This window comes from Falco biarmicus, chromosome 8 (assembly GCF_023638135.1).
Source record: "Falco biarmicus isolate bFalBia1 chromosome 8, bFalBia1.pri, whole genome shotgun sequence".
In the NCBI taxonomy this organism is placed as follows: Eukaryota; Metazoa; Chordata; class Aves; order Falconiformes; family Falconidae; genus Falco; species Falco biarmicus.
In genome coordinates, this window is record NC_079295.1 from 21,008,906 (window position 1) to 21,023,039 (window position 14,134).

The 14,134-nt window shown below is 38.2% G+C and overlaps 1 protein-coding gene across 2 annotated transcripts in view; it reads right to left on the minus strand.

Moving 5' to 3' along the window:
* Window positions 1-14,134, minus strand: part of RAPGEF4 (Rap guanine nucleotide exchange factor 4) — a 157,254-nt gene that overhangs the window by 78,777 nt on the left and 64,343 nt on the right. For both annotated transcript variants that reach the window (XM_056349501.1, XM_056349500.1), the window contains exons 5-6: window positions 3,762-3,834; window positions 2,666-2,730 (exon numbers count right to left, since the gene is read on the minus strand). In XM_056349501.1, coding sequence (XP_056205476.1) covers window positions 2,666-2,730; window positions 3,762-3,834 — 138 coding nt within the window. The remainder of the gene's footprint in view (window positions 1-2,665; window positions 2,731-3,761; window positions 3,835-14,134) is intronic.

A 14,134-nucleotide genomic window follows, 5' to 3' on the forward strand; every position in this document is an offset into this window, starting at 1 on the left:
AGAAAAATCTTACATTACTCATCAAAAACTAATACATGTGACAGTAGAAAAAAAATTGAGCTATGAAGATGAAACTCAAATAATTATCAAATAGGGAAAATAATCTATTACGGTGGTTGTAAAAGGCTCAGCACAGGCTAAAAGAGAAAAACATGCTTTTCGTATTGCAAGAGTGGAATAGATTAAAATTCATTTAAAGCAAATTATTTATAGTTATAAACTTCCCTGGAAGGTTAAAACAACACACATCCCCCAGAATAAAAGCATTATTATGATCAGAAATACTGAAGGTGTTATCTCCTTCTAAGGAGTAAGGTTACACTAAGAGTGTAATGTTTTCTTACCATTCAAAAGATTTTGAGGAACTTTCTCTGAATCTCAGAAAGCTCCTCACTCAGTCTTTTTCTGGACATTACAGAGTAGCCTGCAGACCTCTCTGAGATGTATTTGCTGCCAGTCCCACATCATTCTGGCAATCTAAAGATATCAAGTAGTCTAAAGGTGTCCTGCAAACTCTTCCCGTTCCCTGGATGAATGCCCTTCCCTGATGCTGTAGCCGTCCTGACAGTCATATATCACTCTAAAATAAGCAAAATACATAAAATACACAAACACAGGGCTGTTTTCTGGTATGCTGTTATTTTGTATTTCAAATAGATGGCAACAATTCCAGGAATTTGGCCCTGCAATCCCAGTATCTCCCTGATCATTCAAAACTGACTGCCGAGCACAAAGATGGACATGTTGTGCAAGCACTGTAACAGCTGTCCAGCTTAAAATTGCGGGAATGAAGCTTGCATGCAGTAAACAAAACACTCAGATATTTATCTCTGCTGCATTTACCTTTCACTTAATGTAACTGAAGAGAACTGTGGCCATGTGGCAAAAACACAGATCTAGGATTCATACACTGTGTAGCTTCTTCTGCCACATTTGCCATGGGACTGTCTGAGTTCCTCCAGCATGAGACAAGGTGACAAGCATCTGTTACATACTTACTCTCTCGGCTTCTCCACAGAAATGTGTACAGCGTGGGAGGGAGAAGGATGGTTGTTTTATATATGTGTCTTGGAAAGGAAATTAATATGGTTTGCAAAGGATCTTATTCCTGTAAAAGTCACTGAACAGTTTGAGCCTGCCCCAGCCAAGTTCTGTCTCCTACCCAGGTGAACATTACTTTGTGTGGGAAGAGTCCTGTTGTGCTAGAAGAGCACAGCTATTGGCAGCGGTATTAGTCACTAAATTTTGCTCAGTTTCTAAAACACTTTTTACCTGAAGGTCTGTACCACCCTTAGCTGTGCATCACTGCCCAGGATTGTGGGGATACCACCTTCTAGAAAAGAAAAATGTTTTTACCTTACTACCTCTGTTTCAGAAAATACAACATCTTTTAGTTTGGATTCTATGCCTAGTGCTTTCACTGAGAGGTCAGGCAACACCCTTGATCTGACCTAACTCCAAGTGTAGCATTGAAATGCCAACACCTTACCTGCCCTAGGAGAACCAGCTTTAGCAGGGGGTTTGACTAGAATATGTCCAGAGGTCCCTTCCAACTCTGAGCATTCTGTGATTCTGCCTTCTTAGAGAAGCACTGAGACTTAACTCATAATTGTTTGTAAATGCTTACAGAATGAAAGGTGCTATCTAAGTATCTAAGCGTTATTGCTCACCACATAGAAAAATGTTTATTTTCCTGCAGGATAAGGCTGTGTCAGGAAGTGGTATAGCATTAGTGAAAAAGACTCTAGTAAGAGGAACTGCATACTGTTACATTTATACATTTAATAAAGGCTGAATGTGACAAGAAAGGTCAGTACCCTTGAGGAAGCAGGACAGACAGACAGGGAGAGGTGGAAGCAGTTATTTTCGCATTAAGGAAACACACTAAAATATTCATTGTCTTTATCTGCTGTCAAGACATGTATTTTGTGTACCAAAAATACCTTTAACCTTTTAATAACATCACACAAACGCATCCAATTAAACTCCTATGTCCAGAAAGAAGGCATCCAAGCATCTATTTATTACTGTAACTTTTCTACTCCTGCTATAAAAAATTCTAAAAGTTATTAATCTTTACAGCAACGCCCAACACTATTTCTTCCCACTATTATAATTACTTTAAACCCGGCATAGAAATATTCATGAGTTCTTTCATGTGGGTTCTTCCTCTGGTGAGGCTGAAAGCACAGAACTATTTTACAAAGGGGAACTGGCATGTAGAGCTGCTCTCTGAACACAGGAGAAAATTCACCCTGAGCAAAGGGCCGGAACAATGCCTATGCATCAGTTAAGACTCAGTTAAGCCTTAAAATAGGATTTAGTTATGAATTTTACGATCCATCGGCAATGCACTGGTCTTGTCACAGTGCTGCTTTTCTTCTTTACCCTCAGCGCCTTTCTGACAAAGATAGGACAACCAGATTGTAACACAAACTTGGGCAGCAGTATACTTTCTCATAACGGTGATCCAGAACCAGTTACTTTTTCCAGTTGTATGGCACAATGCTATACTGTACTCACATGCAGCAATGACATGCTTTGTATTTGCACCTGGTTCTTTTCAATTTTATGCTATACTTTTGCATTTTTATTACCAAATTCCTGCCCGTCCGCCCCCCGCTCCCCCAGTCAAAAAGCAAAGGCAAAACTAGGTGTGATTTACCTTATTACAATTTTTAGAAACTTGGCAAAGAGCACTGCTTGACATACTGTCCTTATCTGGCATTCCTAAAAAAAAGAATACAGAAAATAGATACATACTGTACATTCTTTAAGTAACAGTGGAGATATTTATTACTAGAATAGGGGATTGGAGGGTTCGATACTTTGATAACTTACACATTAATCTACGATTTTTTAAGAGCAAACCAGATTTATTCATACAAAAGTTTTCTCTTGTGAACACAAAAAACTAACTTGTGTAAGTACTATAAACAGCTTGCTAAACATAGTACTTTCTCACAACGTAATATTTGAAGTCTTTATACAGGAATTACTTACAGCTTTTTTATTTCACATTACCTGTGTTTTAGTACCTGGAGTCAAATGCTATGCTATGCTATTGTTTCACAAATAGAACATACTGAACACATAACATATGGGACAAAATTTGCAGATGCAATTGTTAGCCATCAGATATTGTCCTGGTAGGCATCTAAATAATCCTCTGGCAACTAAATGAAAGTACCTTCATTTACAGAAGTGATGCATTCCAAAGGCTGCCCTTGGATTTGTGTCTGCAACCCTGTCCCACAGTTTGACAGGTTCTCATGAGGCAGAGACATACCCAAACTTATTTAGCTATGTAACTAAGGTCAGGCAGCAGCATGTTTACTGCAGGCTGTCTGATCAAGCACTAACCTAGGTTCCCAAGCAAGTTGTGTAGCCCATCCCAACTAAAAAAATAAGTCAGTTTGTTATATTTATTTCAGTAGCGGGACTCATGGCCATGTTCCACGGAAATAACGCAACACCTATAACCAGTTAAATGTTAAGTGACATCATACAGTATGCTTTGACCAACAGGCCTGGCTCATAGTGCAGATTTGTGTACAGCTCTGTGTACACTTGGATACAGCTGGGAATGCAGTTAGGCAAGTTCCAAAGTATTTCCTACTATATGCAGTATTAATACAGTCATAATACTGAATTGCATTTAACATGTAAATTCCAACACTCAAAACTAGAGGACTTTCATCTATCCCTTTCTTCTCTTTTCTTTTTTTTCTAACCTTTAACATCTATTTTCTCACACTTACTGTCATTGTTGGAGCCAGTTTCCATAACACCATAAGGAGGAGTGAGAAGTCCAGACATATACTGTCGATATTTCTGAAAGACATCAATGGCACATTCAGTCAGGTACAAATGTATAAAGCTGTTCAATGGATTAGGTAGTATTTACATTTGTGTGTCTGCTGCCTCGTGCCTCACATGCACACACAAAATATGAGGTAGTCAGACATGTCTTTTAACACCACACAGCCTACTTTCTTGACTGGAGCACGCTGCCTTTGTTTTATCAAAAGTTGTGCTAAAACAGTTTCCTCCTCCATCTTCCCCAGAGTATGACTTTGAGGGTTCTAATAAATCAATATTGTACTTAGTTGTGTGATTTCCCATAAAGGCTGTTTTAAAGCTCATTTGAAATTGCACTACTCAGCTGAACTCAAGCTAGAAAGCCGCTTTAATGTAGGGATGGAGACAAGGCGGTTAACTAAGGATTCATGCGAATCAGGTACCACTACAATTTTGGTGTCAATTTGAAATATACAGGATTTAGTGCAAAACTACTAAACATTTAATTCCAACGCACTAACTTTGGTTTTCAGAAACCAAAGTTTATGAAACACATAAACCCAGCATAAACCCAGAACCTTGCGTTATGTAAACACACACACACACAAACTGTATTATAGATGAAACTTTGCAACCATAAAAATAATGTCCCTCCTACTGCTGTGAACTACACAATTGTAACTGATATCAGTAACCGGTATTTTTCTTCAGTGAATGCTAGTGACATGATTAATAAGGTTCAAAGCTCTGTCTAGGGCTTAAGAAATTCACAGAAGCTAAAAAATAACACCAAATGAAAAAAATATCCTTTTATCAAATACAAAACATTCAATGAAGAAGTGACACATTTTTTGTTTTCAATCATACTATATTATTGTCATGCTTAGGGGTAAACATTTATAATTCTCTTTTGGAACTGTCAGAAAACAAGCTTGTGCAACAGGGATGCTGATTATCAGCATAAATAAAATGTGTCATGCAGTCCTCAGGGTGTGCAACGAGCTGATTGTGAACAACCAACCAGCTGAAATTCATGGAGGTTTCAACTAAGCACACATAACAACCGAGACAGAATATTTCCCTTATAGTACAATTTTAATTTGAAAATGTTATCCTTTGCTCTATGGAGCTGTTTGGATGTATTAACTTTTAGAAAGTGGTCTGCTGGATTTTAACAGATGCTTGAATTATCCTGTTAACATTTCTTTTTCTTGGAAATGGGTATGAAAATAACATCAATTCTAGCACTAAAGACTGAATGTCTTGCATTCCAAATAGTAACAAAAGCTACAAAGACTACATTAATCTTAATAATCCAATCCTACTTTTAGACAAGCTATTAAATCCTATAGCTTAGTTACACATTATCTAAATCTCATCCATAATCCAGCCGAAAACTTACAGAGGCAAAACTGTGTTATATCCCTGGTTAGTCACATAAAATACATGCTACCTCATTTGAGGGTAAAAATCTCCTATTTTCTTTCCCAAACTGTTCACTTTACCATGCTCTGCATCCAGTCCTATGCCTGGAACTCAGTGAGAGGAAGAACATGAGAAATAATTATTTTCTCAGTTCAACTAGTAAATCGCATACATAAAACAAAAGAAAAACTCATTTTGGTTGGCCAAATGAAACAAAGGAAAGCATGTCACAAGGGGCTGAAATAACATTTTACTCAAACAGTAGATAAATGTTTTATTCTACCTTCTACTGAATTTTGTCTTGAAATGTGACTTAGAGATGGAAAATTGAAATGTTTCATATAGGATGTGATAAAATCAAATTTTATAGGTTTTTTTCCTTTTGTTCTTCCTCACCATTCAGATTATATTTGTTTCTTTGTTCTGTTTTTCCCAAAACAGCATTTTCCCAGAAACACATTATTAGTCTACATTTAATCTACCTTGATAATGAACTTGAATTGCAGGAAGACCGTCATTTTCTCTTTTATTTCCTATACCACGTTCACAATCATCATACACCACATGACAGTTTCCCTTCTGATTAATTCTGTAATATTTTTCCTGATTATTCTTCTCATGAAATGAAACATAGAACACACCATATAATTTCCTAAAGATCTGGAGGCCTAGCTTAACAAAAATACCTACAGTTAGAACAAGCCAGAATTGCATATAACACTTCAAAGTAGGCAGCTAATCCCAAAGCCTACCAGAAACAAAAGCACAGACTGACAAGGAGTTCAACGCTGGCATCTTCCACATGAAGGTCTGACCCTGCCACAGGATGAGTCTACTTCCGAGTCTGGTACAGCAAGCCCAGTGAGCAGTGTTGCCTGTAAAGGAGTTCAGGCAGCATTACCAGAAGAGGCACTAATTCAAGACATGCCCTCAGAAAACTCAAGTTGTTCAGACTCATCCAGGGGACTTCTGCATAAACGAAACTACCTTCTGTATCTGGAGGGAGGGCTGATACGACTGCCTACACTTGGTCTCCCGTGAAGATAACTCAGTGGGGTGTGGGTTGACATAGGAGGTATAATTTACACTTAAAATTGCATCACATCATCAGTCAAATTAAATGTCAAGGGACACTTATTTGTCAAGAAGTCATGGAAACAATGTTTGCTGAGAAACAAGTATGCAAAGACTTGGTAACTGCATAAAAATTCACAGTATCAGACAGAATAATGAAGTTCCATGCATGAGAGCTCTGAAAGCTGAGAAAATGAGGAAAACACAATACTGACTGTGAGACCTATGGTGTTACTGTAATGTCTGTAAATCAAAAGAAAATGCAAGTTAAAGTTAAATTGTACTCGTAGGTGGCATTTAAAATCATCCTGAAGATTAACAGACTAAATATTTACAAAAGGCTTTTGAAAATGTATTCCACTGGTAGTATGAAGCCAGGAAAGGCTTTCCTTATGAAAGACAGCAACAGTTAGCAAATCATCATAAGCTTGTTTATTACCAAAAGTCCTCAAGTTCTTTAAATCCAACATGACAAGCAGGTTTTAAAATTACACTGTGACCTATTCACTTTGTCTTCAGATTTCTATCAACTTACAGACTCTACCATGCAACAGCTTAAAGATGACACTTCCTGCACCTAATATGACAACACAAGTAATAAAGACAGTATTTTTTTCTTCCAGTTACTGACCACCTCATATCCATGCAGTGGTGAAAATTAACACGACCTTTTCAGCCACTGATACAGCCTGAAGCACTGAAGAGTGCTGACAAGGAATAGTTGGGGATGGGAGAAATGGAGGAAAGTGAATCACACACTTGCCTTACTGAGGAGGTGCTGTGGGTGTATTTCCTACCAACAGTTCCTAAGGCCCTTCATTGTCAGATTTTCCAGTGTGTTCCTTCACATGCTCTTATTTAGACTGCATTGACAGTTAGCTGCAGTTAGTCTCAGAGGTTTTCATGACTACAATAGATTTTCTTCTACTCTGTGAACATGATTTGGTGTATTTTTATATGTTAATGTTTAGAAAGGCAATTACCATAATTCTGATGCAAGCTATCTCTATAAATTCCTTACAAATTTTTCTAGCATACATAAGGTATATAAAATATGTCTCTGTAGTTAGTCTCTTCTATTCTGCTGCATGTACTGAAGAGCTAACACCTGTTTAAAGGGAAAGAAGGAGCAAAAAATAGATCTATACAATACAAACACTCCAAAACAAGCCAGGTAGGTGTGAAGAAAAATGATGAGCCTTTGTTGTCTATGTGCATTGTGTAGCAAAACCAGAGAACTCTTAACAGGAAAGACTCAGGACTGATGAAAGGAATAAATATTTGAACGCAGGTTCCACACCAGATACTCCCCTCAAGTGCAGCAGTTCTCCAGTCAGGAAAGAGTATTTGATGGACTGTGTGATAAGGACCCAGGCAATGGCGGTTTGTAGCACATGGGAGTCAAGTCAGGTTTCTGATGCTTCCCCGTGCCAATGTGAACCTACATGTGACCAGATGCTAGGAAGTATCTGGTAACATTGGAAGAAGTTTTGTAGACCGCAACAGGTGCTTGGTTGAATACATGAACTCTCTTTTTCTCCTTCTCCTTCTCCCTGACTCACAATCTCAACCCACAGTGTCACTCTTGACCAGATGCACTTCTGCTGCCTCCTGTTCCACCTAGCAGTGGCAGCAGAGAAGGTGACAAGGCAGAGACTTCATTACTTGCAAATTTGGAAGTAACACAAAATAATTCATTTCAGTTGTAGGAATTCTAGGCCAAACATCAAGGTGCCCTTTCCACACACACTTTTCAAAACGTTAACTGTTTTATTAGATACTGTTGACTCTTACCTGACTTTGGCAATCCTCCTAGTACTAGCTGTCCATATTCCTGCAATGGTTTGTCTTGGAAAATATATGCTGTACCTTGACAATGTAAGCCAGCTTCTCTATTTTCTTTTGACAATAAATAATTGATCACTGATGCTCTCAGTACAACTCTGTTCTTTCTCTGAGTTGGCTGCACCAGTCATATAATTTTGGCAATGAACCACCCTCCCTTGTGAGTATTACTCATCAGGGTGCGTCACTCCCATGGTGCATTGTTTCTTCTTCTCTTCTCTCCAGAACAATAAGGAGAGGTGTGAATGAGCCCCTGAAGATCCCTGGACTCTCTTTTCACCCATCAAAGCAAGCAGAGATTGCTGTCTCAGAGTCTAGATCTTTGCCTTTAGATCTGATGCTCCAAAGGCTGCTCTTCACTGAACTGACAGGTAAAATCTCAGGTCATCTGCCCACTATCCATTAGTGTTTTCCCATAAAAAGTTTTTAATTCTTAATTCTTACAGAATTCCACAAAAAAACCCAACCCTGATAATCATATTCATAGCTGGTTTTACCCAATCTTGTTACACAGGGGAAACCAAAAAATACACTTGCTATTGCCCAATAGTATGTGCCGAGACCCACAGATGAGACTGGCATAATTCTGATTTCAGATACCACCTTCTAAGTTTACAAATTACTAAGCGTATTTCTCCAAGCAAGCTCAATCAGAGAATTTCCCTACATTTCAGGTCAATGTCACTTAACTGGATATCACAAAAAGGACCTGACCCATGGCTATTTTACACTGGATAGTGAATCATTGCTTGAAGCTGGTGCTTCACTCCAGAACACAAAATATCCTGAGTATTACTCAACACTTGTCTTTGTCATTCACAAAATATATATATTCACTGTCACTCACGGTATAGGTAAGAGAACAGAATTACGATATTTCTAAAGGAAAGGATAAAGACAAATCAGGAAAAAAACCAATGCTTTTGTTTAGCAAAAACATATCTTTATGTATGGTGGAAAAATAGAAGATCTTACCATGACTTACTGAACAGAGACTGTTATGTATACGTCAGTCTATCAAGTCATTAAAATGAGATAGACAAGGCCTGAAATAGCAGAAGTGAAGTACCATTTAGTCATATTTAGATAAAATAAATACAGGAAATGCCTGTACTAAAATTGCTGAATCCTGATCCCAGAATTAGTACAGTTTATATAACAGCAGATGAATCTGCATCTTTTCCATTTATTTACCTATTTACCATCTTCTGAATGTTTCTGCATGGCTCTAATCAACTATGCTTTAGATTTTATTTTATCTCTTTGTTTTGGAGGCATATATTTTTCTGTCACATTCCCACTTAAATCAATTTATCGTGCTTGAAAAGCTCTGTATGCAGAATTTGCTTCACCACAGAATCCCCTTGATATTTAGTTGAGAAGAGAAATGCACCCAGCTCCCTGAAATCATGCCAAATAGCAGACTTGGCTACCAGATAGAAACCCGAAGATAAGACTGCACTGCAAAAAATCAAATCCAAGGAAATTAGAGCATGAGCAGTGATTAAACAAATTACACAGTCTATTCTGCTCCATCTAATTTAAATATAGAAATGCCGTCATGCAGCCCTCCGATTCTCTCTCCTAGAGGAATCCACTCAGGAAATGCAGTTGGGTGGAGACAGGACTTGGTTGGGAGGGGTGGGAAAAATTGCATACACTTAAAAGAGGACAAAGAAAATAAATGAAGAAGAACAAACAGTCCACTTGATTTATGTGTTTTCTTTTACTACACTTGTGTAACCCTAGAATAGATAAACTAGTTAAAGGAAAAAAAATGTAACAATTTAACTGCTTTTAATGTGAAGTTCAAATTTTCAAAAGTGGCTGAAAAAAAGCATCATACAATTCTGTATTTACTTTTTCACAGTTGTATCTGTGTTGAATTTGTTCCCTTTAAAATCAGATGATGATGACTGTCAGCAGCAGTGCTTCAATATCAATACAAGATCAGAAAATAAAGCTGTGCTCTCCTTCCTTCCCCTTTCATTATCACTTGTAGGAGAGAGGTGGCAAATCACACCTTAGCTGGAATTTTCTGTATTATGTAAGTGGCAGAATAGAATCTCACTCTTCTTCAAACTGTTCTGCTATGTATACCTGCAACTGTAAACCTCCATCTTTATTAGCAAAGCTAGCAAATATGTCTCAAAAACAAAGAGCAGAACTACTAGAAGTTACCACTTTAACATAAATTTTCTTACCACTACAGCCAACCTTTAAATCTACATTGACAGCAGTTAGATCAAGCTAAGTCTGGCATCATCTTATGGGTCATGCACAAGGGAAACCTGTTCCAAGAACAATTTCCTAAAGTGCTAGGCACAAAATACTTCCTTTTACCCTGAAGCAGTCACATTTCCTATTTTCAGATACACTATTTTAATGAGGAGGGAATCAGAGATGCACCTTTTCAGGTGAGCTCAGTCTGGGTATGCTATGCAAGAAGACAGTGTACAAGGAAAATCAGAGACAGGTAATATGAGACTTGCAAACACAGGATGAGGCTGGCTTTGTCCAGCTCCTTGCCTGGACAGCTATGGGCTGCCGCCTACACTGTTTCTTCCATATGGTGTGCCTCCCTGCACTGATCTTTAGCATTTTTCTGGAACAGAGCGTCAGCTGAGACAAAAGGTCACACCAAGAAGACATTTATGTTTCTAAAGTGCTTTGACAGAGTGGTAAATTCTGTAATTGCAGCAACACACGTGCCTTGTTTCTGATCACGTATCTTAACCTGCAGCGCAAGTAAAAAGCAAGGATTGTGTGTATTAGAGAAGTCAGAAGAGCCTCTAAACCAAGTTCTTGTTCCACCCTGAGATTACCACCTTGCAGATACAGAAGGCCTGATACATATGACCAACATATCTTTGCATTAACATTATGAAAAAGGCTTCATCTGAAGAAATGTATGTGGAACTAGGTATGTACCACTGAGATAGAGAGAAGCTGCAAACCTCTCAGTGCAGGCTGTGCTCTGACAGTGGGTTGAAGTCATGCTCCTCTGTAATGAAATTCTGTAAGGTCACCACAAGGTCTGTGCAGTACTTAAGTCCTAAAAATAGGTTTTAAGTGCAACTTAAATGACATATTGGCCTTATGTTGACATTGTGTGCAGCAGTGGCTTTATCTATTGTTCATAAACAGCTTCTTCTCTTTCCTCCCCTTGTATTTTTGTACAAGGAGATCTGAAACAAAGAAAAAGCAAAATGGTGAGCAGATCTGTAACTCTGCTTTTCATATTTAAAACCTCTAAGCACAGAATTATGTTGGTCTAGAAACTTGTTTTCATCTGAAAGGAAACTCTAGGTTAAATATTAATTCCTCTACAATCAATATAAACCTCTTAATGAGTTCTGTTGGGTCAGTCTAATGCCATGCTTTTGCTTCTCACAGAAACAAACACATAACAACTTCCAATACTCTTCTAATATTAAAGGCTTCCTTTTCATGGGTAATTCCTCAAAGCGGTTGTTTTTACTCGATTCTGCCTAACAATAATGAGACTATTTCATAAATGTAAGTAAGTAAACATACAAGGGAATTTCCCTTCTAACATTAGCCTTTCTTCAATGTTTTTAAAGCATTATTTTGATTACAGTGTGAGCTGCTTTAAAAGCAGTTTGTGCAGCTCACTCAGTAACACTGCTGTGAAGTAAAGACATGTACCATATAAAATAAGAGGGGAAAACCTAAAAACAAACTAAATAATTATAATTCAGGAAGTATGACTGAACATAGCCTGCTCCTTCTAGTGCATGGAAACGAGTGTATTCCAACACAGAAAATCACTCACAATCAGACTGGTATCACTCAACAGGACCCCAAAATACCCGAGCTCCAACTCAGCTAGCAGTCAGTGCAATGGCACCACTAGAATTACCTTGACAGCATAAATCTCTCGTGGGTCCAGCTGCTCACATCCAGAGGCCCCTTCATGCACAGTATATTATAATAAATGCTGGCTGTGGTACTTCCCCACCAGAGTTCACAATAATATTTCAACTACTTTGTAACACAGTGTTTAGCTATACTGCCTGACATCCACATGCGCAGCCCAACATCTCATGGCCCTCACCTCTGAAGCTCCCTGAAAAGGCCTGTGAAACATAGTCTCCTCTGATAGACCTGTACAGCTGCATCTTGTCTAAAGATATCAAAACATACTGGAGAGGAACAACTGACTTTTATCAAACTGAAATGCAGACAACGTTAAGAATTCAGTTGTGCTGTAACACAGAGATTAGGTAAAATACCTTAACAACCTTCAATACAACAGCCTTACGTGGACAGGGAAGTTTTCAAGGTTTTTCCCTCCGACGTTTTACTTAGTACAAAAGCTTGCACACCAAATGCTGATCTGTGATTCTAACCCAGAGTCCTGCTGTGGCTGTTTCTCACGCAATCATTTCTTTAGACATAATGTACAGTAACATTATTCATTTCACCTCAGCCCTCGAAACATTTTTAAACCTCATCACAGGAGAGGACAGTGAGGAACGGAGGCACACAGGGATGGAAAAGAATGAAGAAAGTCCCACTGAAAGTTAACTGTTAGCTAAGAAAGAAACATTAACAAGAAATAAGAAGCAAGCGAAAATGTTCTGGTGAGCAATGGGTGAAGGGTAGCAGGGGAGTGCAATACACAGCCTAAATAGATTTCTTCAGTCCACTGAGCAGATGAGGTATCACAAGGAGTGGACAGACCTCAGGGAAGACGGCACACTAAGAAAAGGAGACAGTATGAACTGACTGACAGATATGCCTAATAAATTAACTCCCTCCTCTCTCTTGTTGCCACCAAAGAAGCACTTCTACCTGTTGATGTCTTAGATAGCAATTTCACAACAGGCGGAAGCTAGGCTCCTTAAATCTGCCTGTCGTTGCGACAGGCTAGGCTTACAAGATTCTGCAGATCAAGATGAACAGCACATAACACAACTTCTACCAATTTTCCAATCACAAGCTTAATCTCTATTTTCCATAAGCATTGTTTTCCTTTGCTATTTTTTTATGTTGTGGCACCAGGATGTAAATTATAAGCAAAATTAGAAGAAAATAGGATAGAAAATGGGAGTTTCAAAGGAAGACAAGCAGAGTCCAAACTACTCTGAGATTCTGAGTGACCTGTTTAAAGAAATTACAGAATATTCTCACAGATCAATTCAGATGGGTAAAAATAATCCAAATCCTTTTGGTTACCATTTAAATATTACTCAAATTGTGTTTTTTCCAATTGAGCTGAGTATCAAGCCTGCAGCCTAGTTTGACTAGGCTGACACTTCAGTGTGAGCAGGAATTTTATATTCAAAAGCCTTTGTTTTCTATTTATTTCATTTTATTTTAATGGGAGTTTCTTTCACAGTAAAATATATAATCACAAAAACCAGTGACCTTGATTTTCATTCCTCACTATCAGCCTCCATTCTCACTATAACCTGTCATGTTATCTATCATCAAGATTAAAAAGCATTCGAGACATGCAGCTGGGCACAGTAATAAAGATGCACTGTAGATTTTGTTAGGTGGAAAAAATAGCAAAAAGATGTTAAGGATGAATCTACACATGACCAAAAGAAAAAAATGAAGCAAGAGGCACATAAAAAAATGGAGACAATTCCAACAATGAAGGGTAAAGTACTGAACTAAACTGAAAAATAATCTTTCCAGAAAAAGAAAAAGGGTGGAAGGAGAAAAGTACGACATCATATCAGTCTCCTCCCCTGTCCAACAGAGCCCTGAAATCATCTTGACTGGGGTCCAACGTTGCTAAGTTCTACACACAATATGAAAGGTCAGATCCTGTCTCTCCTGCCTCCCACCCAGAAAGGCTCACAGTGCACTTAGAGACAGGATGCAAGCAGGCAAGTGGCACAGTACAAAAGGTGCAGAATGGCACAAACTAACTAAATACAAGAAGAGGATATTTCACTGGGGATTTCTGTTCACATAAAGCAAATAAAATTATACCAGAGCATGAGAAAACTGA